Source organism: Chaetura pelagica, unplaced genomic scaffold (assembly GCF_000747805.2).
Source record: "Chaetura pelagica isolate M959 unplaced genomic scaffold, ChaPel_1.0 scaffold8, whole genome shotgun sequence".
NCBI lineage: Eukaryota > Metazoa > Chordata > Aves > Apodiformes > Apodidae > Chaetura > Chaetura pelagica.
Genome location: NW_009954544.1, coordinates 1,806,389 through 1,829,935, shown reverse-complemented (window position 1 = coordinate 1,829,935; position 23,547 = coordinate 1,806,389). Strand labels below are relative to the sequence as shown.

The window sequence follows — 23,547 nt, the reverse complement described above, 5'->3', positions numbered from 1 at the left end:
ATAAAATGCTATCTTGTCTTGTGACATGGAATCTCCTCGTCTGGTCTGTTAGGGCTTCTCTGAACGTGACTGTCACCTGAATACCCATGCAGTCTTTCTTAATCAGCCCCTTCAGACCTGGGCTGAGCTGTCCTGGTAGCAAGTGGTCTGGAAATGCAGGACTTCACTGGGCTTAGGGTGCAGGGCACTGTTGGAAGGGAGCTCCTCTCCTGGCTTTTCCGTGCACTCTAGCGATGCCAAGAATCACAAAACTGCTGGAAAGAAGGTTTTCTCTCTCACCTGATTTCTGATATGCCCTAACTTTTATTTGAGCAACTTAATTGACTTGACAGGCTTTTAATCTTGTTACCCTAGAATCATAGTCCTCTGTCTATCATCACCATGTAAAATAACATGCACAGTTCTGCTACAGTACTTTGAAGAGCAGATGTGTTGATTGGCTTTTATTCTGAAGGTGCTGAAGGAGATGGATGTTTCAATTTCCTAGGATTTGGGTGCATGGTGCTGTTAGGCTTTGAATACTTCTGATTTCAGTTGCAAGTGTTTAATATTAATTAACAACAGTGTGATGTGTACTGTGTACTTACTGGTATGGCAAAGCATATGGGACAGAGTGTAAACTGTTGCACATTTTTCAGAGGTGTGCTTACAGACTGCTATTTCTGCATTTGCCTGGCTGGAGGTTGCCTTCCTGCTCTGCATGCAAGGCTGGGCTGTCCCCGTGGGAATTGCTGTGAGTCTCTGGGCATTAAACGTGCCAGCCGGAGAGGTCAGTTCAGTGGTTGCCATCTGCCATCCCCCTGAAGTGGCTGGGGAGAGCCGAAGGAGAGGGACAGAGAGCCTGTCTCAGCTGCTGAGCAGGTGCTTGTCATTTGGAGATTGTTTCCTTGCAAGGCTTTTTCTGCCCCTGGAGTAGCTGAAGAGGCAGGGAAGGTGGCAGTAAGGAAATAAAGGAGCGGAAGATAAATTTCACTTTGTGGCCTGGCAACGCTCATGTGCACTCTTAACCTTGCCTTTCTGCTAGGTTTCCCTTTCCCCTCTTTCCCTGTTCCACATTGGTGCTGCTTGTTTGGCTTGGCTGGGAGCACTGTGGAGACCAAGTCCTAGTGGCCACCTCTAACCTTGTTTGCATCAATCCTTCTAGCTGGAAACAATGAGAAACAATAGGAAAAAAACCTGAAGGTCCAAATGTATACAATTTTATCATGACATCTGCACTGTGTCTTTTTTTCACACAGTTTGTTCTCCTTGCTCTTACTGTGGTCCTGCTTGGTCATCCCTGTCCACAAAACCCTGATAGTTTACAGCAAAGACAATTTTGGTGAATCGCATGACCTGTATAAAATATTAAACCCCAAATATTGGACATGGTAGTATGGAAAACTACAGCTTTGAAGATTTGTTCTCATAGTCCCATCTACTTATGGCCAAGCAGAACACACATGGAGAAAAAGAAGTTGTGAATTTTGGATGTCATTAAGGGTCTGCGTGAATGAATAAGGGGCTTTGGGGAGCATGCAAGCTGATCACTTGTGTGCCTTCAGATACACTGCAGTGGCACTGCTGCTACCCCCCACCAGGCTGCTACAGGCAGAAAGCAGTGCTGTCTCAGCTGAGTAGTTAAGAGATGGTCCTATGGGGCCTGGGTGCTTGGCAGGTGAGGAGATCGTGTGATCCACATGACCCCTGAGTGCTTGAGAAGTGAGACAGACATAAACATGTCTGTTACTGAGCCCATCTGTGGGGTACCCCTCGGAGCTGAGGTGGTTGATCTTTGTCAAGGGGAAGGGTTACCTTTCGATTGCTTTGCAGTCCTTTGCAGTAGGAAGGCTGCCAGTGTTGGTTTCTTCTTCAGAGTGATGCAGCAGCAGGCCACAGTAAACTGGACAGAATTAGAGGTTACAATATTCTGAGATCAAGCAAAGCAAGGGTAGATTAGCATGGTATAAAGCACACTATGTAATTGGGGCTGAGATTATGCTGTCTAGGAAAACCAGCAGCAGCAAAATTACCAGTGGATGGTCCTTAGTGTTACCAACGTGTTATTGCCATTGCAATGGAGTTAAGTACTACTTTATTAAAATAACCGTCCTGTTGCATACTCTGCTGTTTCTATATTTAAGTTATCCTTGATTCAGTTCAGCCCAATGGAGAACACCCTCTGAAAACTGCAGTTAGTTATGTAGTTATGGAACTATGATTTTTTTTTTTTTAATTAGGCCAGAATAGTCTAAGAATGGCCTGTGTAGCTTTCTAGAAAAAAACGTTTTCATTTCTGCTGATGTGTTCACGTAGAAGATGTGCAAGGTGGTGAATGAGGCACTAGGAAAGTAAGATGAGATGTGATTTTTTTGTAATGCATCTAAGAGAAACATAGCACTAGCCTGTATTATTTACTGTTAGTATAGTGTTTGCAAATATATTTTTTAATGTAGAGTATTAATTATTCTAATAATTCTCTGTTAACATGAAGTAGTGTACAAGTAGTGCATTGGCACCACACAGCCTACCTGATTTTAAGTGCCAGTTTAATAAGTTAATATGTTTTTCTTTCCCCTGTATTTTTGAGAACACTTTGAGTGTACCCAGGCGATATTTTTTATGTAAATCAGATTTTATTTGCCCCATTTCACCAAAGGAATAAACATCGTGACCTAAAACTTGCGGGTGTGCAAGTGCATGTTTTTGATCTGCTGTGCTGACTGAAGATTTGCAAAGGGATATTCCATGCAACTTGAACCCAGTGCTAAAATTACTAATACATGGCAGAGAGGTGTAAGCTAGTATGTAGCTGGCTAAAGAGGTGCTGAACAAGGAGGTAGAGTTAATTGTTATAAGGAAAACCACACAAGTCATGTTGCAGCAGAATTTGGGTTCGTCTCAGTGTATTAATTTTATCACTAGCTCTTTGTTTGTGTTTTGATTTAAGAAAGGATTGAAAAAGTGACAAAAGCATATGTATATATTACTGTTTTTCAAGACAGCAATCACTGACTGCCGATATAAATCTGTTCTGATGGCTTGGGGGAGATGCAAAGCTATTTTTGAACAGTTAGTTATTTGAGCTGTTCACTTTGCTTAAATAATTATTTTTTTTTTTAATGACTGAGCTGGTAGTTAATCATGCCAGTCCCTGCAGTTGAATAGAAAAATTGGGGATGCTTTCCAATACTGGTAAGCACAGGTGCAGGTGTTACTGTCAAAACAGCTTTGCAATAGCTGATGCCTAAGTGTATGAGCAAATGAAGAGAGGAGAAGAAATTGCTCGTAGGAAACCCAGTGTGTTTTCTGGGGAAGGTACAAATTCAGTACCCCATGTCTGCCTGACACCAGGCAGGGGCTGTCAGGACTCTGCCTTCAGTTGGGGAACATAAAATGGATGGATGTATCCTGGGCCCTTTCATCCTTTCACTTCGGGGGAACATAAAATGGATGGATGTATCCTGGGGCCTTTCTACCTCACCTCATCACGCCTCCATCATGCACATTGCTCCCCTCCTCCAAAATAAGGAGTCTGGGCAGATGCATCTCCAGGCAGGCTGGGCAGCAGAATTGTGTGGACACAGTGAGGTGGTCAGGATGGAGATGGAAACACTGTGGTTTTGTAGATGGGACAGCTACACCATGTATGCAAGCTGGCCAACTTCTTGTCTCCGCCTATTAGGAGAAGATGCAAGTATGCAAAGCCACGTGTTTACTAAAAAACTGTTGTTAAGGAAATATCCAGTAACTGCATGGAGCTGTCTGGTGAGATATGATATGGAACCTGTCATAGTCTTGCAATGGAGCTCTTGCAGTAGGAGCTGGAGCATGAAACCAGAATGATAGCACATGTACTGGGAGATGGAACTGGGTTGGTTTAGATTTTTTATATTAGGGGGTTTTTTTGTTGGGTTTGTTTGTTTTTTTGTCATATGGGTGCTTTTTTGCTTGATGTTGATTGGTTGGGGACTTTTTGGGGTTTGTTTGTTTGGTTTTGGTGGTTTTTTTTCAGTTAATGTGAACCTCAGGTGTGCTGGTATACTGCATCCATAGTTGGAGTGCCTTTATGTTTATAGTGGGCTGGTATAGCCTCTGTATGTATGTGTGTGTATATATATACACACATTCTTAGAGCAGTTTTATCAACCTGTATTTCTGGTACAGCCATGTTGGCCAAAACTGTAGGTACAGTGAAGCTGACATGGTCACACCAGCAGAAAAAAAATAGCTTTTAGCATAACATAGTTTGCTAGATAATGATACCTTTGAAAACTGTGAGCAAGAAGGTGCTTTTTGTTAGTGTAATGCCTCTTAAAGCATGGGTAGCCTGTTAGACCATGCATTCTGGGTGGTAGTTTTAATTAGATGTAATTTTATAATTTTTTTCATTTAGGTAAAAGTTCAAAGCAAGTGGTCAGCCGTTACTGCTGCAACAGGTCTGAGGTGCCACCCCAGCAGATGGTCCTTTCCTGTTGAGAGCTGGTCTCACCACCACCTGCTCTGCAGGGGAGCCATTGTTAGAGCAGGTCTTTTGGACCTGGGCAGCTCTGTGGGCCCCAGATGATGAACCAATGGGCTGGCCAGATCTTTCCCTGATGGAAACAGAAGGCAACACTTGGGAATGGCTGTGACTTCTAAAGGCTTCATTTGCACCGAGACCACACCTTCCCTTTACACTGATTTAAGATTTGCAACTTACTTTTTTTTACATTTTGGGCACCGATGGCAAATGCTTATAAGTAGGGTCAATTTACAATATAGTAAGTACAACTGAAAACTTAAAATGTGAGAGCTGAATGGATTAAATTTTACATGTTAGGGTCTTTTGCAGATTTCAGATGTTGACATCAAAATAGCCAGTATTTCTGCGTCCAGTTTGGTGTTTCAGGGTGGATACAGCAGTTTCCAAGTACTTACCAGTTCTGATTATCAACTGGGAGGGGTTAACACGTGCTCCTGAGATTACTGGGGGAGCTCTCATTAGTGACCACAGTATTCTTGCACAGTGTGTGGATGTTACAGCCCTGCCTGTGAGCTTGGTGGGCTATCTCTGAATGTGACTTTGAAGGTTTGCATTGATTTCTGACCATCTCCTTTGTTACAGACCAATAAAGCTAAATGGGTCCAGTCACTGGAATGACTCCAGATAAGAAAGCTGAAACGCCAGGAGCAGAAAAAGCTGCAGGACTACGTCAGTGTCATGGGATGGGAAGCTTGCCTGATGCAGGTGATGCTGGCAGGCCAAAGGCCACTGTGGTGGACAGAGATTCGGCAGATGACGAGCTCACAAATTTGAACTGGCTTCATGAAAGTACTAATCTTCTAACAAACTTCAGCCTCGGAAATGAGGGTCTTCCCATCGTTAGCCCCTTATATGACATTGAGGGTGACAGTGTGCCATCCTTCTCGCCGTCTTGCTACCAGAACCCCGAAAAAAAATCCTCCACTTCCAAACCCCCTTATTCTTTCAGCCTTCTCATTTACATGGCGATTGAGCATTCCCCCAACAAGAGCTTGCCAGTGAAAGAAATCTACAGCTGGATCCTGGAGCGCTTCCCGTACTTTGCCACAGCACCCACTGGCTGGAAGAACTCAGTCCGACACAACCTTTCCTTGAACAAGTGTTTCCGAAAGGTGGAGAGAAGCCATGGCAAGGTGAGACTTGGCAGGAGGGAGGACCAAGTTTGAAATTCAGAGGGAAATTGAGAAAACTATTGTTCTCAAGGACTTTTTGTTTGGTATTGTTTTCCCCTCCAAGTTCTCTAACACTTTATTTGCAGCGGGAGATAGTTTGGAAATGCCACTTCTGACAAATCACAGCATGACAAAAGCTTCTTGGTTTTGTTATTTAGTACTGACCTAGGTAGAGCTACCTATAACACATCCTTTTTAAACCCAGCTAACATGCTATTGCAAAGGGCTCTGATTCCACTTAATGTATAATTTTATTAGCCTGCAGTAACCAGGCTGACATTTCAGGCATCTGTCTTAGGATGTCTTTTTGCTGAAGCTTCTTAAACTTGTGCTCTCTCTATTTTCCCATGCCGAAATTTTGGGGTGTGTTCATCTGTCCTTGCTTTTCCAGCACAGCCATGGCTTTGATTGCATCGGGAAACAGAAGAGATCGTGGGGTGTCAAGCAGCTCCCTGCTTGGTTAGCACGGGTGTTTCCCATTTGGGTGCAGATGCAGTTTTCTGCAGGGTGCCCTTACTTGCAGGCACGCTGTATGTATGTGGCTGAGTGTTGCTCAGTCTCAAAGCTGTTGAGAAGATTAATCTGACATTTTCACCTGTGATCTTCTCTTACGCTTAGCACAGCTCTAGCTTTTGAATAACCATCTTAATGCTTGCTTTTAATATTTCTTATAGCATCTGTCATAACATATCAGTGTGTATCTCTACATGGTGCAGACACAAGCTTCACTTCTTAAAGTCAAGGTTACTCTTTTCTGTACAAATTCTTTCACGTACTGTTTTGTATGTTTTTACTAGTTACTTTCTTTCCTCTTCTCTCATTTCCCATCCTATTCCTCAAAGAGCTGCCTCTGACTTAAACCAACAAACCACATACCAAAAGTCAACAAATAAATCCTGGACTCCTGGGCTTGGAGGTCAGCCCAAGTGGTAACAGGCTTGTTACCAGAAATACATGCAATGCTTGGTGTGTGTGACAAGCCTCCTGCTATAGGTAGAGGACCTGGAGCTGAGTGGGCATCAGGAAGGACTACCTCTACCTCAACCTCAACTGAAGGTCACTTTTTACTACTGTGTGGCAAGTCCAGTAACTCCCCCATAGCAGAGTCTTTCTGAGTTGTGGGATGGGCTTTTAATGTGGCTCCAGGTGCTGCAATGGAGTAACTGAAATGCTGCTGTAGAGCTTTCTAATTCTTAAGAACAGAAACTGCATTTACCAAGAAAACCCAAACAACCACCCCAGAAAAGCCCCTCCTGGCACTTTGGAAAGCTTCCCTTTTTCCAACACACAGTAGTTATATTTTTACCCTCTGTCCTGCTTAAAAAAGGACCATGTGAGGGTACTGCTCCAAATTTTGCCTGCAAAATAAGTCCATGGCACACACAGACTCCATGGGGAATGACAGGAATGCTGCAGACCCCTTTGGATGAGCTCCTCAGGTGTCAACTCTTGCAGGACTACCTTGTAGCTTGCAAGCTTGCCTTGCTCAGGGCCTTGCCTGTAACCATGGCTTAGCAGTGCCTCTGGGTGCGCCTCCGAGAGGGCAACTTTATTTTCTATTTTCTTCCATTTTATAATTTGTTAATGGCATCTTAATTGTGTCTCTAAGGGAGTACATAGACAGCTTTCTTCTCTCTGGGGTGGCCATGGAAGCCGAAGTGCCTGTGGCATGTTGCTTGAGACGAGCATGTTTTATTTTGTAATGTCAGAGTAAGAAGGGTTTTAAAGCCTTTCAGATCAATATGCGCTCTCATGTTGGAAGAGTGTAAATATTTGACAGAAGGGGTGGGTCTGTGCCTCCCCCCCATCCCGGGGCAGGCCACTTTCTGACACCTCCCTGGCTATTGTTGTCAGCCCTCAGCTGTGAAGCCATCTCTTGGAGGTCTGGCAGCAAGAGTAGGAAGAGTCTTTCCTCATGTTTGCTGTAACACTAATATTTTGGTTTGGACTTAACATTTCAAAGTGAATCTCCTGATTTTTCACAGAATTACAGAATCACCAAGGCTGGAAAAGACCTTTAAGATCATCAAGCCCAGCTTATGACCTAACACCACTACTTTGGCTACACCATGGCACTAAGTGCCACATCCAGCCTTTCCTCAAACACATCCAGGCACGGTGCCTCCACCACTTCCTGGGAAGTCCCTTCCGATGTCTAATCACCCACTCTGTGAGGAAGTGCTTCCTAATATCCAACCTAAACCCACCCTAGAGCAGCTTAAGGCCATGCCCTCTTGTCTTGTTGCTAGTTGCCTGGGAGAAGAGCCCAGCCCCCACCTGACTACAGCCTCCCTTCAGGTAGTTGTAGGGAGTGATAAGGTCCCCCCTGAGTCTCCTCCAAACTAAACAACCCCAGCTCCTTCAGGTTATCACCTGTAGAAATGGGAGAGAGTGCTACAAACCTTTAAGTGAATATACAATATACCTCCATGCACGTGCACGGTAATTTTCAGTGGTTCACTAAGTCAAGGGGAAGCAGCTGGAGAGAACTGCCCATACCCAGTGGGTCCAGGGCCACTGCCCAGGATGGAAGCTCATTGAGGGCTTTCTGCAGTATGGGGACACATGTCTGCCTCTGCAGCAAGCAAGAGCCACCTGCATTGGCTGAGTTGCTCTGTTTTGGACACTCCTTTGGCTTTCCTCGCTGGTCTGGTCGTTCTCAGTGGTCATACTTCACTGCTAGCAGAGGAGGGACTGTGGCTGGGTGGTGGTAAAGGATAAGGCTGCACTATGGGGGGCATCTTGTTTCCAACCCATGTTGCAATAATGGAGCCCTGGAATGCTGGAGACTGGGAAATTACTGTTTTTGTGAAATAGTTCAGTGCTTCAAAAGGCAGAAATTATTTTCCTCATTTTTCTCTATTTGGCTAGATAAAATCCTGCAAGTCAAGTAAGAAATGTTAGAAGGATGCAGAAGAGTTGATAAACCAAAACAAATAATTTCTGAACAACTGAATTGCCTGCTCTTTTTGAGGTGGAGGGTCAAGATGGTCTGGTGGCTGCTCTGCGCTGACTCTGGGGGGACATTTCAGTAGATGGCAAACAAAAGGTACATCTACATTTTAGCTAGCACATCAACAGTTGCCCCACTGTTGACATAAGACAGTAACTTTGAAAGGTAGTTTAGCATTTTGCATCACTTAGCCTTTGTCTTTGCTAGGAGAAATGGCATTGTCTTTTCCTGTTGCTGTGGTTAGAGTGCTGATTTGTTTTAAAGCTGGGTGTATCTATTTTATGGTGTTTTCAGCTTCAGTTGCCCAAAGCTTTCCCTTAAAGCGTGTAGCTAACTTCAGACTGTGGTGGCTTTCTACTATGTGTCTTTGTTAAGCAGCAGATGAGTGAAAGGAGCAGCCCCATAGGCATAATCTCTTTTGCTCAATGTCTCCTTTTAGTACAGGTAATGGTAGGTGGAAGCAGGTTTGGCTTTACACCTAACTCAGTCTTACTGCCCAGAGAAGTCATCGTGTTCATGGCCTTTTGTGTTCAGTTGAGTGTCTGCATGGCTTCAGGGTGTGTCTTAGCTGTTGCTGTTGCAGTGCCCACCCAAAGTCACTGTATTATGTTATCAGCAAACTGGCTGTGCAGATGAAAGAGGTAGACTAACCCCCTTCTGGCTGCAGCCAGCAGTGGAACTGGGTTGGGTGTCAAGTGCTGATTGGATGCTCGATGCTCACCTAAAGTAACAGATAAAATAACGTGGAGTAGGGATGTCCTGGTTTGGGGAGTTCTTGCTGCTCAGTGAGGGCTGGAGCCTCAAAGCTTCTGAAGTGGAGGAACAAAAAGCCAGAGTTAGACAAGGATCTTTTACAAGGGACAAGTAATGATCTGGCTTGCTAGCCAGGGAGAAGATCTGGCTCTGGGAGATGTGTGGGGCAGGGATCAGGGCATTAGTCTGTCACAGAGATGGTGGATGGAATCAGTTGGGAGGATATTCCTTATTAGTACCTAGCTGGTCAAATCATCCTGCCAGTTCTCATGGTAAAAGAACTGGCTGTTTTATTGAAAGTAACCTTCTTGTTAGGTATCTTACAGGCTGTCCTCACTTTTAGCATTGAAAGAGGAGTATAACATTGAAGTTAAAAATAACTAACTCAGAGATGCTGCAGCTCAGAGATGTTTTTGAAAGGCTGTGGCTAAACTGTAGTAACGGAGCAGCATCTCTCTTTCTCAGATGGAGCTCTCTCTGATTTGATATTTCACTATTTCACTAGCAAAAGATTTGTTCTTTCCAGGAAAAGTCCCGTGACTTACATAGGACCACAGACTTACATGCTTTGTGGGTCCTTTGCAGTCTTAAATAAGTCATGGAGTATCCATCCATAAAATGGTGTTAATACCCCCTCGGTACTTTGGTACTGGCAGGAGAATGCCAGCTTGCAGGTTGTGCTCCACAAAGCTTGGATTTTTGCTCTGAGACTTAAAAAAAAAATAATCCTATAAAAACATCTCCCTGTCCAGTTGTAGAGCTGCCCCAGCCTTCTGCCATGTGCCCTGTAACATGTGTCCCCCAGAAAACCTGATGTGGTTTGGGCCTAACAGGACAACAAAGAAATAACCAGGTGGCTGCTCACTCAGCTTCCCACCTCCCACACAGACACACACACTGTGGGATGGGGAGGACAAGGGCCAATTAGAAGCTCCTGGGTCGAGACAAAGGACAAAGGAGGGTTCTTCACCAGTTAAGGTCCCGGGCAAAATAGTCTCAACTTGGGAACAAAATAATAATTTCACACTCATCAAGCACACACAGGACACAGACAACACACAGAGCAGGGCTTGCATATGTTACCCCACCCCTCCCTTCTTCCCGGGCCCAAATCCCTTTGTTCCCAGTTTCTCTCCCTCCTTCCCCCCAGCAGCACAGGGGGACAGGGGATGGGGTTTGGAGTCAGTTCACAGGCTGGTGGTTCCTGCCATTCCTTCCTCCTCAGGGAGAAGGATTCCTTACAGTCCTGCCCTGCTTCCCATGGGACAGAGTCCTGCACAAACCTCTCCTTCATGAGTCCTTCCCACCAGGTCCGGAGCTGCTCCAGCCTGGGCTTCCCACAGAGTCACGGGCTGCTTTGGGAACAGCCACCTCCCCTGGTGCCGCGGTCTTCCAAAACTGCATAATCCAGGTCCACTGGCAGCAAATCTGAGTCCACTGGCCACAAAATCCAAGTCCCCTGGCCAAGTTCACCCCTCCTGGCACCTCCAGGGAATGTTCCACCACATTCCTCCACGAGTGCAGGGGCACAGCTGCCATCTCACCATGGGCTGCAGGGAAACTTCTGCTTGGGCACCTTCTTCCCCTTCTTCCCCACCAACCACCAGCACAGCTCTTCTCCCTTCAGTCCTTCACTGCTCAGGTGTTATCTCAGTTCTTTCGTATGTTAATGGCAGAGGTGCATCTATTGTCCCTCCAATGGCTCCTTGGCTGGGTTTGGAGCAGGGGGAGCTTCTCAGCTTCTTCCTAGAGCCATCCCTGGGGCCCTTCCCCCAGTGCCAAAAAAAAATCCCACCAAAGCAAACCAGCACATGCTGCTACCTGTAGAACTGTTAACTGATCTATCAGCTCAGAAATTACAGAATTGTTTTAACTTTTCCTATTTAATTTTTAAATTTATGTTGCAAGAACTAGCAGTCTTGAAATACTTCTTTCCTTTTTATAGTAAATATGTGAAGAAACTGTTGAGTGGAGCAGGAGGTGCTTTATCTTGTTTAACTTTTGGCATATCAAATATAATATAAAGAATGACTAGCACAATGGTGTTTACATCATTTGGGGCATCAAAAATGCATAAATTAGACTTTAAAATTTTGAACAAGTGGGAAAAATCCATTTTGTAACTTGGCATCTAGCAAGTGGATTTGGCACAGTGGTGTGAAATGAGATGAGTATGTGGCTATACCTAAACAAAGGGAAAAGCACTTTGGTTTCTTTCTTAGAAACCTGTTAAATGAAAGAATACTGTTCACTTCACAATGCCTGGAAAGACACTTAAGTTTAGAGATGTATTTTAAAAGTATTTAAGTAAGGTTTACAGCTTTCCACCAGCAAATTTGAATGGAAATGGTGCTTTAGAAGAGGAGCTGTGGAGATGCTATCCCAAGCTGCAATACAAGTGTTTCCATACTGTGTAACAGTCTTGGAACCATACACTTAGTTTGGGAGCATCTGTTTTCCATGAAGGCAGTGGAGCTGCCTGAGGATGATGTACATCAGCTGTGCAGTGGGGGGTGCCAACATCATTGCACTGTGCTGCAGTTTGGGAATATTAAATTTGGAATGAGTGTAACAGTCTGTCACCTGGATTTTCTAACTTGCAGCACTTCTTTCTTGCAGGTGAATGGAAAAGGTTCATTATGGTGTGTTGATCCAGAGTATAAACCTAATCTTGTCCAAGCATTGAAAAAGCAGCCTTTTTCCTCAGCACTTGCATTTTATACTCCGCCAGCATCACCACCAAGGTAGGTGAATTTTCTTATCTGAGTAGGATGCGTGGTTATCTTGCTCCACCCAGCAGCAGAAATGCCCACGTGGATGCTGATGTGTTGTTACTGGCTGCCACCCAAGAGCAGAATTTGAGTGGGGCTTAGGAGGGACCGCTAGATGAGGCAGGGGTACAGGTGTTAAGTTCAGGCTTCCCAGATAGCAGACCTGGCGTTCCTGTCCCAGTCATCTTTGTAGCTGTGGGAGTTTAAAAAAAGGTCATGGGTGTGCTGGGTGCTTACTGGTAAGCCCCATTTTTTTGGAGGGCAGGCAGTCCTGGGAAATGGAGCAAAATCCTCTTTCAAGTACAGTTCACTGGGACTGACCTAGGGTGCCTGGTGCTGCTATCTTGGCAAGAGGTGTCTTTTCCTGTAAGTCACTCATCTGTATATAAAATGTATATATTTGATGCTGTTGTCAAAAATTATCAGCTTTTTTTATGACCTGAAGTGCTTAGAGAGGCTGGACAAAGGGGGGTGTTTCCCTGCTAGCATTTTGCTGCGGGGATGGGAAGAGCAGCCTTTACTACAAATATACTCTGAGGTGGAGCATGCAAGACTTCTGAAATCAGGGCTTCCTTATGCAACACATTTTAAGATGAGACAATAGATTTTTAGAGAATTTCAAGTCAACATCATACGTCCTCAGTGGAAGGAGAGAAAGGGCAGCTGGGTCAGCTTATAGAGGCAGGATGGAGAGGAGGGGGACAGAAAGCAGTGAGGAATGTGTGGCTGTTGGTGAGCCTGGTTGTTAGGTAGGCACGTGGTTGGTTTATCTAGTTCAGCAAAGAATTTGGGTGAGATAAGAGACAATTAAAGTCTCTGTACATTGCCCTCTGCCTTAGCCTCACGGTGAGGAGTTTCCATAACAGGAGGAGCTGGGATTACTGGAACAGGATGTAAAACTGGTAATGTTGAGCAGATGTTTCCAAGGGTCCAGTGGACATCGACCCTGAGAGCTGGCAGCCCTGTGCAAGCCTGAGCTGTCTGGCAGCGGCTGGATGCACCGTGTGGGCTCTTCCAGGTGGGCTTGTCACCTGTGAGATGCAAAACTGTTCTCTGACCTCCTAGCTCTCTTGAGTTGTAAAGGGTCATCTCGGGTTTGAGTAAGCCAGGCAGAAATGTCCTGTTTTCCAGCTTTCTGCTGGAACAGGAGCATGACTAAAATAAATTGGAAAGTATGAAATGGCTGGTGATATTGTCAGGCTTTGTTTTATGGAAGCAAAGATTGTTGAAACAATGTAATTGGACTCTCAGTGATAATGTTTTTACAGGCACTAATGTTTCTACAAAAGGGCATGGACTTCTGTTTTTCAGTACAACTCAAGTGAAGGTTTGGTCCTTGAAAGCTTCGTTTAAAAATATTATATTTTCATTATAATTATATTAATTATATTTTACTATATTAATTATATTTTATTTACTTATAATTTAATTTTAATATTTTAATTTTTTACACTGTCTGTGTAAACACAGTCAAACTTCAAAATTTAAGGAGTAAAACAGATGGGAGGGACCTTTGGATGTTTTCTGTCCAGCCAGAGGAGCAAAGGGTCAGGACAGACACAGCCTAGGACAGGTTGTTCAGAGCCTTGACCAGTTAAGCTTTTAATGATTCCACAGTCTAACGATACAAGCACTGAAGTATGATTTACCTAACTTGTATAAATTAGACCATTCTGAAATTAGGTGTAGGGAAGGAGAGATTTTGTCTGAACACTGAAGTACTTGCAGGGGCAGGATTTCAGTTTGAAGCTGTTGTTTTCAGTAGCTTTTTTTTTGCATCACTGAAGGAGTAGTCACACTTACCAGCAATCACAATTACAAGGAAATTCTGGTCCTAATGAAGCCACATGGCAAAATTCCTACCAACTTCAATATGTGAGGGATTTTTCAGTGCTTGTATTTATAAGGACAACAACATAAACCCAACATTTTAAGATGCTCGACTTTTCCCTAATGAAAGCTGGTTTAATTTCCTTTAATAATAAATAACATTTGTATAACACACAGAAAAACAGATTTTGGGGTTTTTTTCCCCCCTTTCCACATTTAAAAAGTCTTTTATTAGATTTAAATTCTGGCCTAATTTTGGGTAATGGCCCCCTAGGGGCTACCTTGTGTCTGGAGAGAAGGAGAAGCCTAGATGCACAACTGGAGGGAGGCTGAAAGGAGAATTTTTTCTGTGAGAAAGCTTGTGTTCATAATTATTTTACAGTGTGTTTATGGGGAACATGCCCATCATTCAGCAGCACTTGAAAATAAAATTTAAGGAATTACTTTAAGCAGAAGCTTTCCAAAACTGTAATCTGTGTCTAGTATTATAATAGAAATATGAAACTTGTATTATCATAGATGATTGGCATCACTGGTGCATTTTATTCCTGCACAGCTTGTTCAACAAGTTGGTGCAAGGCCTCTAGCTGTGTTCTGTTTCTGGTACTAGATGTATCATATCCCTGAGCTCTGGGGATGGCCGGGGTCCTTGTCCTGCAAATAGCTTATCCATATGCATCATTTGTCTTAATCAATACTAAGAATTAATTTGCTGTAGGAAGGCTCTATTTGGTTCTTGAGGGTTCTGAGCTTAGACAAAAGGATGAAGATGTTAAACATCTTATTGGACAATTTGCCTGCAGACTGTAGAACCAGACATATTTGGTTGGGGGGGGGCACTGCTCTGCTTGCAAATTTTTATTTATTTATTTTATTTTCCTCCTGTTTTGATTCTGTTTCACTTGCACTCCATCACCCCCACAAGAGAACATACCAGACAGTGAATTCAATTTTTGCATGTTTTCTTTCAAGTCACTGGATCTTTTTCACATTGATTCCCACACTGGGAGATATTTAAATATTAATCTTCAAGAACTTTTTTTGCCAGTGCCATCCAGGCTACAGTCCTGCAAGAGCACCTTACATAGCTTGAATGATGCATTTCAAGCCACCTCTCCTTTATTTTTTAAAAATGTTTGTTAATATTTACATTTTTTTCCTCCTGTACTGTATCAACTTTTGGAGGTGTTACCAATGGCCCAGCTGAGTTTGGATACTATGAAGACAAGTTGGAGCAGACAGAGTATTAAATAGGCATCCCTCAAAAATAGCTGTGCACAGTAACCCATCTCAGGATTGTTAAGATGTGTGCACCCACAGCACCAGTCAGTGAGACATATTTTGTTCAAAATTCAACTTAAAGCATGAAGATTTTAGTTTTAAAAAGATATTTTAAAAGTGTAAATAATTTATGGTCTAGACCAGTAATTTTTTTTATTTTTTATTTTTTTTTAAAAGCACATAGCAGCTGTGGGTTTTGGGGGATTTGTGGCTGTGACTTATTTTGGAAAACAGAACTGCCTATAATTATGATAAATATAGAAAGTTAATACATCTTAATGATGGAAGTCATCCCATTAATCCTTTGAGGTTGCTGGTACAGGCTGGGCTTGAAAATTCTGCCCTTTGAATTTTTCTGGTGATACTATGAAAGATGGGACATTGCTATGTTTTATGCAATTATAATAGTTGTGAACTGTTTCTGACTCTTAGTACCTGAATAATTAAGGCTGGCTGTGTAGTAGAAAACCATGTGAAAGCTTTACCTTGCACCTTTATTCTGGTGCAAAGCTGGTCTGACAATGCAGAACAGCAGACAGCGTCACCAAAACAGCCCAGCTTCAGATAACTTTAAAATAATATTATAACTTGGGTTTGGTTCTTACCTGCTTTTTTGCACAATGCTATCTTTTGTTTTAGTTAACCTCCAGCCATTGTTTCTAAGAGCAGACAGCCACAACTAGTCCTTACCTATTCTGTTGCTTCTGGGCTCTAATAATCCCTATGTAAGATAATCTTTAGCTCACATATAGGTTTTACTTACTGAAAAATACAAATCTTTGTTTACAATCCAGCCCTTAGGCAGGTACATAAAATCTGCAGAAATTGGTATCTCTTGCCAGTAAGATTTTTGCTTAGTCCAGCAAGATTTTTGCTTAGTGTGTGTGTTTGGGGATGTTTTCCAAATGCTGATGATCACTTAATCGTGGTACATAAGCCATCAACCAACGTGTCAAGCCATCTATTGAGGGCAATAGAAATTGCTTGCCCACCAAACTGTGGTGATTGAGTGGTTTTGGTTTCATATTTCTGTGATCATGGTATTGTGTCTACTATACTTTGTACAAGTAATTTGGCTTATTAGGGCTTGGTTTTGACCTGTTGTATTTCTTTTCAGTAGGTCAGCATCACCTCACTACCTAGCCTCAGTCCTTCAGCAGACTCATGGCCGATCTCTCAAAGGTAAATGTTTGTTTCTTTTGCTCTGCTCCCCTGGGTTTAGTTGCAAGCATGTGCTGAAGCCCAGCTGATGTTGTTCAAGGACCTGCTCCAGAGGGTCCTAGATTACAAAAAAGCCCCTGATATGCATGCTCATTATACTAGCTACTTGTGTATTACGTTTGAATCCCTAAGATGAATCTCAAGATGTAAAAGGAGTTGTCTTGTTCTGCCAGCAAATTATTTAGCAGACACATCACTCCCAAATGTGTCCTACTTAAAGAATTAATAGTTCAGTAAAAAGCCCATCTGAAAGTCACGTACCTCTGCACTAGTTTTATTGGTTACCAAGAACTGAGAACAGAAGGCAGCAAATTGTAATGCATAAAACTTGTGGGGTGTGGCCATAGAAGTTCCATAAAGTTGGTTGTTTGATACAGGTGGCTGGGAGAGCATGACAGGACTTGCAGGGGAATGTGGAACAATTCAGAGTATTATTTTACAGCTCTTTGGTACTCTTCACTCATTTGCCAAAAATGTGAGCTTGAGCTGGTGGTGTCAGGAATTATGGGGGAAGACCTAAGTATTGGGTATTAACCCAGTTAAACAGAAAAGCCTCGTCACGTCTCTTTAGTTAAGGTATCACCTTAAAAATGGCAAAATGTTCATTTAAACTCCTGGGAGGGAAGAGTAGGATGGGTTTCATATATGGGCTCTGAATACAGGTCTTGATACTGTAGGCTGCAGTGCTGCTCCTCAGTCAAGTTTGTATCCCTCTCTGTTTCCTGCACAAGTAATGAAGCAGGTGCAGTGAAAAAAGTCATGTTCACAACCAAAAGCTTCTATGCTGTATAGATACTATTTTAACCTTAGTCTCCAAAATTCAGTGGAGAAAGATTCGATAGGACCGAGTCATACTTAGAATATAACTCTGGATGAGTTATCTTTTCTAGCCATGGCAGAAACTCATTACCATGATGCATGTCCCCATATAGCAATTTACATGTGTTTGTAGATGATGTTTCAGAAGATGCTCGTCCCTCATGGTTGTCCCTGCAGTAGCTGTCACTGCTGTTAGGGCAGTTGTTTGGCACTTGTAAACCTGCCTGAGGGGTTGGATAGGCAGCTGGAGCAGTGTGAGGCTAGCTGAGCAGGGGATGTCAGTGAGGACAAACCTGAGGTGGTATTGCTGCTGAGAAAGAGCACAGGTTTGGGGCTGGGGTTTTTTTGCTGTTTGTTTTCAGGGAATCACTGCTGAAGTGCAGCATTGCTGTCTTCCTGGTGATGCTTTCCTCAGCCCACTGGGATATACCTATTCTAAAGGTTTGAATGGGCATTAGAGTAATAAAGACTTGGCTATAACTCTGCCCTAGGCATTTCTGCTTTTGTCCTCCATGACAAAAAACAGCCAGCCAGTTTCAGATTTAAAAAAAAAAAAAAAGTAGTTAAGATGAAAATCTGTTACTCATCGACAGTCAAATGCAAGTGGAAGTACCAACAGGTGTTGAACAGAAGATGGTTACTTAATTTTCCCATATGTACTTTCTAAAAAGTTTTTTTCATGTTAATACATTTTAGTTGGTCTTAGTATCAGGAGGGAGCTAGACAGCATGTTGGAATACTGCAGCATTTCTTTAGAAGAAGCCTGTCAAACACAGGTCTTGTACCTCAGAAATGAAGCTTAATCCACCAAAGGCCTGTCCTCGTCAAAAATAACAATTTTTTTATAAGGGCTGAAAAGTGAGTAATGCCATGTTCAATCTTTTAAAGGGCTGATTCCAAGAAAAAGTGAACATGTGTTCATTTGTTGCAGAGAATTGTTGTTAAAGCTCTTTGAAAAGGATAATAAAAGGTCACCAACAAAGCAGGACTTGAGCAGCGCAGCAGACTCTGGTTTTATTAGCGTGGTTGGCTTTGAGATGAGAAGGTAGCTTTTACTTCTCAGCCACAAACTAGGAACATCGGTTAGTTAGCAAAGCCAAGGTTTTTTAAAGACAGAGCAGCTGTCTGGTCCATATGTTATAATTACCATGTGCCCAGACAGTTGTTAAGGTGGTACCCAGGTGTCAAAGAAGCATCCTGGGTTTGCTGGCTGCTGCAGGGTGGCTAGATCTGGGATTCTCAGGGCTTATTAGAGAATACAAGAGATCTCCCTCTGTGTAATGATTTTGCTGGTGTGTCCTGTGACAGGTTTGGAGATAGCCAGTCTGATGCTAACTATTCCCATTTGCTACACTGGAGGTGCTGAAATAATTTTGTGTATCTGCTGTCATTGATTTTCTGCAACTTGGTCAACCTGTTCAGCATCTCCCTGGCATTAGAGACAAGACATTAACGTTGCTGGGGTTGCATAGGGCAGCTGTGGTACAGATGAAAGAATTCCTTTTAATAAGGTGCTTCCTCAGCCATTCTGCTGGGATAGTATACATTTGGGAAATACTGCTCTTTTGAGTAGAGCAATTGCAAATGAAGCCAAAGCATATGAGCAGTGACACAGCATTGTGGAGAAGTTGCTGCAGAAGCGTCTCCTATTTTAGGGTACTAACATGCAGGAACACTATTTGCAGGTAGTGTTGCATTAATGCATCCAATTGCCTGTAATTGTAACAAGATTATGCTTATATACCAACATATAAACAAACTGTGATAGATAGCAAGTAAGGAATAGGAATATTTCATTTTCAGGTTATGATAGTGTGGGAGAAAGTAACTGTGCTTTTTTAAATTTCTTGTTGTCAGTTAGGTGCATTTGACTTGTAAATTCAGGGGCTCTATTAGAGCTAAAGAAAGAGAGAGCAGAATAAATAAATAATCTCATTAGTGCACTAGGACAGACCTTAAAATATGCTGAGTTTAAAATAATAGAGAGGGAAAACAAGGGGAAATGTTTATGTATGATAGTTCATGGTGGAAACAGCATCTCAGTCCACTTTCCATGTTGGTACAGCAGTCCCAAGGTGGTGTAATCTTCAAATTTCTTATAGAAGCAGAATCATTCTGGTTGGAAAAGACTTTTAAGATCATAGAGTGCAACTATAACCTAACTTTACCAACCATTAAACTAACTCTACTGAATCCAGTGCTTGAACCACATTTCTAACCACTACATCTGTATGTCTCAAACCTAGCTGGGCACCCTGTTCCAGCCAACAATCTCCTTTCAGGTAGTGTCCTTGACCATGGATGATGTTAGGGATAATTATACAAGATAAGGAAGCCAAATAGACAATTCTGTAGTTCGCCTCTCAGTATTAACCCTCCCTTTAAATTCGGTAGCATAGTTAATGCATATGATGGTGGCCAAGGGGGAAGCAATGCCATTGAAAATGACATTGCTGATATTCCACTTGAGCAATTCCCACACCAGTTCCAGTTTAGCAGGACTTGAGAGCCTGTTCTACTCAGTTCAGGCACCTTCCGTGCATTGTCTTCCAACCCCACTTCTCCACTCACTGATCATATATACATGCATGCGTACATTATGAACACCTTGGATGCCCTCTTTTGTGCAGAGACACCATGGGTCTTCTGAAAGCTGACCACCTATTTGCTTCTCTTCTGCTCTTCTGTTAGTCCACCATATACATTTAGTCTTGCATATTTCTCTCCTGTATAAGGAGAGGAATATATAGGCTGTCTCTCCATCATCCGGAGCTGAAGTCAGCAAAGGATGACCTTGGATTTCCGCTTTTTTCGAAATGCATGAGTGTGTCATGAAATGAGTGGGAAAGGCATGCTTGTTTCTTTTCCTTTTCTCTTGATTCTGGTTAGAAATGTCACTCTTTGCCATAATATCCTCAAGGTGCCCTTTTTGAAATGTAACCAGTATGTGTATGCAAATATATGCAGTTATACATTCTTCATGTGTTCTAGGGACCTCATTTTGTCAGAGTTGCCTGAGATCTAATGTTTTGCTGCTTCTCCTTCACAGAATCTGATATTGATGCTGCTACTGCAATGATGCTGTTAAATACTTCCATTCAACAAGGGATGTTGGACTGTAAGCATAAGCCATTTTACTCTGTTTTTTTTCTCTACCCAGTAGACAAATGTTTTCTCTAACAAGTTTCAGGAAATTATTATGGTCTAGTTCCCAAATAGTAAAAGCAGTCAAGAAGCAATTGTGGTTTGATTACTCTTTCTGCTAGCAGCACAGAGTTTTAGAGAACCACCTTCTTTTTTTTTTTCCCCCAGTTAATTTTGTCTTTTCTGCAAAGTTCTTCCCCTGCCCTCTGTGCTGGATGGTAAGGAGTTTTTCTTAGCTAATTCTCTGTTTCTCCTACTCTTAGTTGTGATGACCTGAAGACAGCAGTACTGTGGATGGCAGTAGATGTGCACAAGATATTATGATGCTTAAACACTCATGTTCAGCTTACTTTGCAGTCAGCCAGCCATAGTGTGCTCATTTTGCAGGTGATCTCATTGAAATATTTGTTTGCTGAATGATTGTATTTTAAACAGGTGAGAAACCTCAGCCGCTGAAGACACCCAAGAAGAGGAGTTACGGCAGCGCGTTCAATTCTCCCGGTTCCATAAATCTGCAAGAGAACGATTCTGCAGCCACCAATATTGATCCAAAGGAGGATCACAACTACAGTGCCAGCAGCATGGGTTCCCAGCGCTGTGCATCTAGATCCAGCATGTCTTCCTTGTCCTCCCTTGACGAGGTGTATGAATTTATCTCCAAGACCAGCCATGATGGAAGCGATGGCAGTGAAGGATTTCACAGCGAAGTGGATACAGATGTTGACTATGAAGATGATCCTCTTGGAGACAGTGGCTATGCATCACAACCCTGTGTAGATACCTCTGAGAAAAGTCAGTCTAGCGAGAAAGCGTTCCAGGAGTTATGTCAAGAAATTGATGAGGAGCTAAAAGAAGCAGCAGGGTCTCTGCTCCACCTTGCTGGCATCCAAACGTGCTTGAGTTCCTTAATAAGTACTGCAAAGACCCACTGTCACAAGCAAAGGAAAAAATAGTATGTTTCTCAGTGTTGAATATATACATATATTTTTTTTAATTGTGGCAATACTCTTCTACTTTACCCTTCACAAGGGAGATCAAAGCCATAAGAGGACTCATTGCTTTTTTATTTTTGGCACCAACTATAATTTAGCCATTTATTTTTAAATCACTGCCTAAAAAGAAAAAAAAAATATTTAATCTTTGCAAATTAGAAGAGATGCGTGACTTGTGAAAACCTGAAAGCATACTTCTTAATGATCACTTTTTATTTCTTTTTAATATTTGCTTTTATTTTTTTTTTCCTAGAGATAACGTTTGTTCAGATGCACATTGTGGTTCATATTTGCATCTCTGCTGGCCCCGTCTGCAGAGGTGAATTTTGCCCTGAAGACTCTGATTTCATGTAAAGAATTAAAAAGGAGGATAAATAAGAAAGGGAAAAAAAACAAACCCAAATGTCCTGGCCTTGGTTGCCTCCTCCCACTTGTCCTCTCTTCACTCTTCTGAGACAGGTCCTGTGGAAGCACTGGTGAAGCAGCTCTGAGCAGCTGCAGTTCTCAGCCTGGCTGACACAATGGCTGAAACCTGTAGCACTCCAGGAGCTGCTTTCAGCAAGATGTGAAGTACCACCAGAAGAGTGGGGATAAGGGGTAGCTGAGGTGGGTGCCACTCACAGTTGTTTTTTTTTTTCCTCCTTCCCCCAAGTCTGGTGTGTACAAGTCAGATTCCTGAAGGAAAACAGCTGATTTTTTTCCCCATCTGAAGACAAATTGGTTTTGGGGGGTGTAGGTCCTTCTCAGGCAGATGCACACATGCATACACGAGCTGTGGATGTAGCCAACAGTAAAAGCTGCCATGTGCCAAGTTTGATGTTCTTGTCTTCCCACCGCTGTTGTATATATAGTAGCTGTGCAGTCCTGCAACATCTACCCTTCTACTCCTCTATAGCAATCTGGGGAGTAAAAACGAAGCCAACAGTTAATGGTGGTGACAACATGGACTAGCTGGAGGCTTCAGGTGGCCTAGGTGTTGAATGACTGCTGAAAAGGGAACGAATCTGATACAAAATAGAATAGCTTCCTTTTGGATTAGTGAACCCTGAGTTGCTTTTGTGATTTTTGCCCCTTCCCCCAAAGCTTGTTGGTTTTGTCACATAGGCTGTCCCTACCTTTAGTTTCCCAGATCACTGTGCCTTGTGCTGTGTGAGTCCTGCCAGTCTCCTGCTGCATCCATCTATCAAGCAAGGCTAGCCTTTAGTCTTTGGATGTACATTGTAGCTCAGGAGGACCTCTCTGTTATGGGAAGAATTTCCTTCACAATTCATTTTTGCAATAAAAGAATCTCTTTATAGTTCCCAGACATCCTTTGGCCAAAAATGTTTTCAAGTTACAGTAAGCTTTTTTCCTCTTTTAAAAAAAAAAATATTTTATTTTAAAATCAGCAGTGATTGCTTATATCCTCTTGTAGATGATGGCTTTTGGGTTTTTTTTAGGTTTCTGTTCACAAATGGGTAAGCAGTTCTGTTGGAGTAGGTTTTAACAATACTGCAAGTCTAAGGATGCCTTAAGTATGTCGCAGAACCGTATACAACTATCAAAGGTCACCTTTCCCCTTTCCAAAAAGTAGCATGATGTGCCATAAATGTGCTCCCTAACACATGAAGCTATTCCTCCCAGCAGATGTTGGACAAGCTGGTTGAAAATTAGGAGCAGAGCCACCTAGGAAACCGGTGTCAACTGCTTTGGTCCTTGAAAACAGCACTGGATCAGCCAAAAGTTACCTTTTCCCCAAAGGGGTATTTTCCAGCTATTTGGAGGCCTTGCTTAGATCAGTGTGGTTTTCTGATTTTCATTTTTTTCTTATTTGTCAGTCTCTTAATGAATACTGCCATAAACTGTCTACTTTATATACAAACACAGCCATGCTGCTGAAGGTCTGTTGCTCTGAGGGCCTGTTCTAGTGCCTCTTGAAGACAACAGTGGTGCTCCCACTGACTCAATGGCTGTTGAATCAAGCCTCAATTCTCTGAGTTTCTTTGTGTTTTTTGGAATTTAAAGCCAATATTATTTTTTTAAACCACAAACACTAGAAAAATAAGTCATGATTTGTTTGGTTGGTTTTTTTCCCCAATTACTTCAGTTTTAAGAACGATTTGGTTTA

The 23,547-nt window shown here is 42.7% G+C and overlaps 1 protein-coding gene across 2 annotated transcripts; it reads left to right on the top strand.

Moving 5' to 3' along the window:
* Positions 1–5,085: 5,085 nt before the first annotated feature.
* Positions 5,086–21,741, top strand: FOXN2 (forkhead box N2). 2 transcript variants are annotated; one of them, XM_010004978.1, is made up of 5 exons: positions 5,086–5,637; positions 12,002–12,126; positions 16,385–16,446; positions 20,354–20,422; positions 20,884–21,741. In XM_010004978.1, exons 1-5 carry the CDS (start codon positions 5,101–5,103, stop codon positions 21,399–21,401), a joined length of 1,311 nt encoding a protein of 436 aa, XP_010003280.1. In that variant the 5' UTR covers positions 5,086–5,100; the 3' UTR covers positions 21,402–21,741. The 2 variants fall into 2 exon arrangements, with proteins under 2 accessions (XP_010003280.1, XP_010003279.1); XM_010004977.1 differs by having other exon boundaries at positions 16,382–16,446.
* The last annotated feature ends 1,806 nt before the right edge of the window (positions 21,742–23,547 follow it).

Coding starts and splice junctions, on each gene's coding strand:
- FOXN2 (XM_010004977.1), top strand. CDS start 5,101: ATGGGTCCAGTCACTGGAATGACTCCAGATAAGAAAGCTGAAACGCCA. Junction 5,638..12,001: donor TGGAGAGAAGCCATGGCAAG/GTGAGACTTGGC, acceptor TCTTTCTTGCAG/GTGAATGGAAAAGGTTCATT. Junction 16,447..20,353: donor TCATGGCCGATCTCTCAAAG/GTAAATGTTTGT, acceptor TCTCCTTCACAG/AATCTGATATTGATGCTGCT.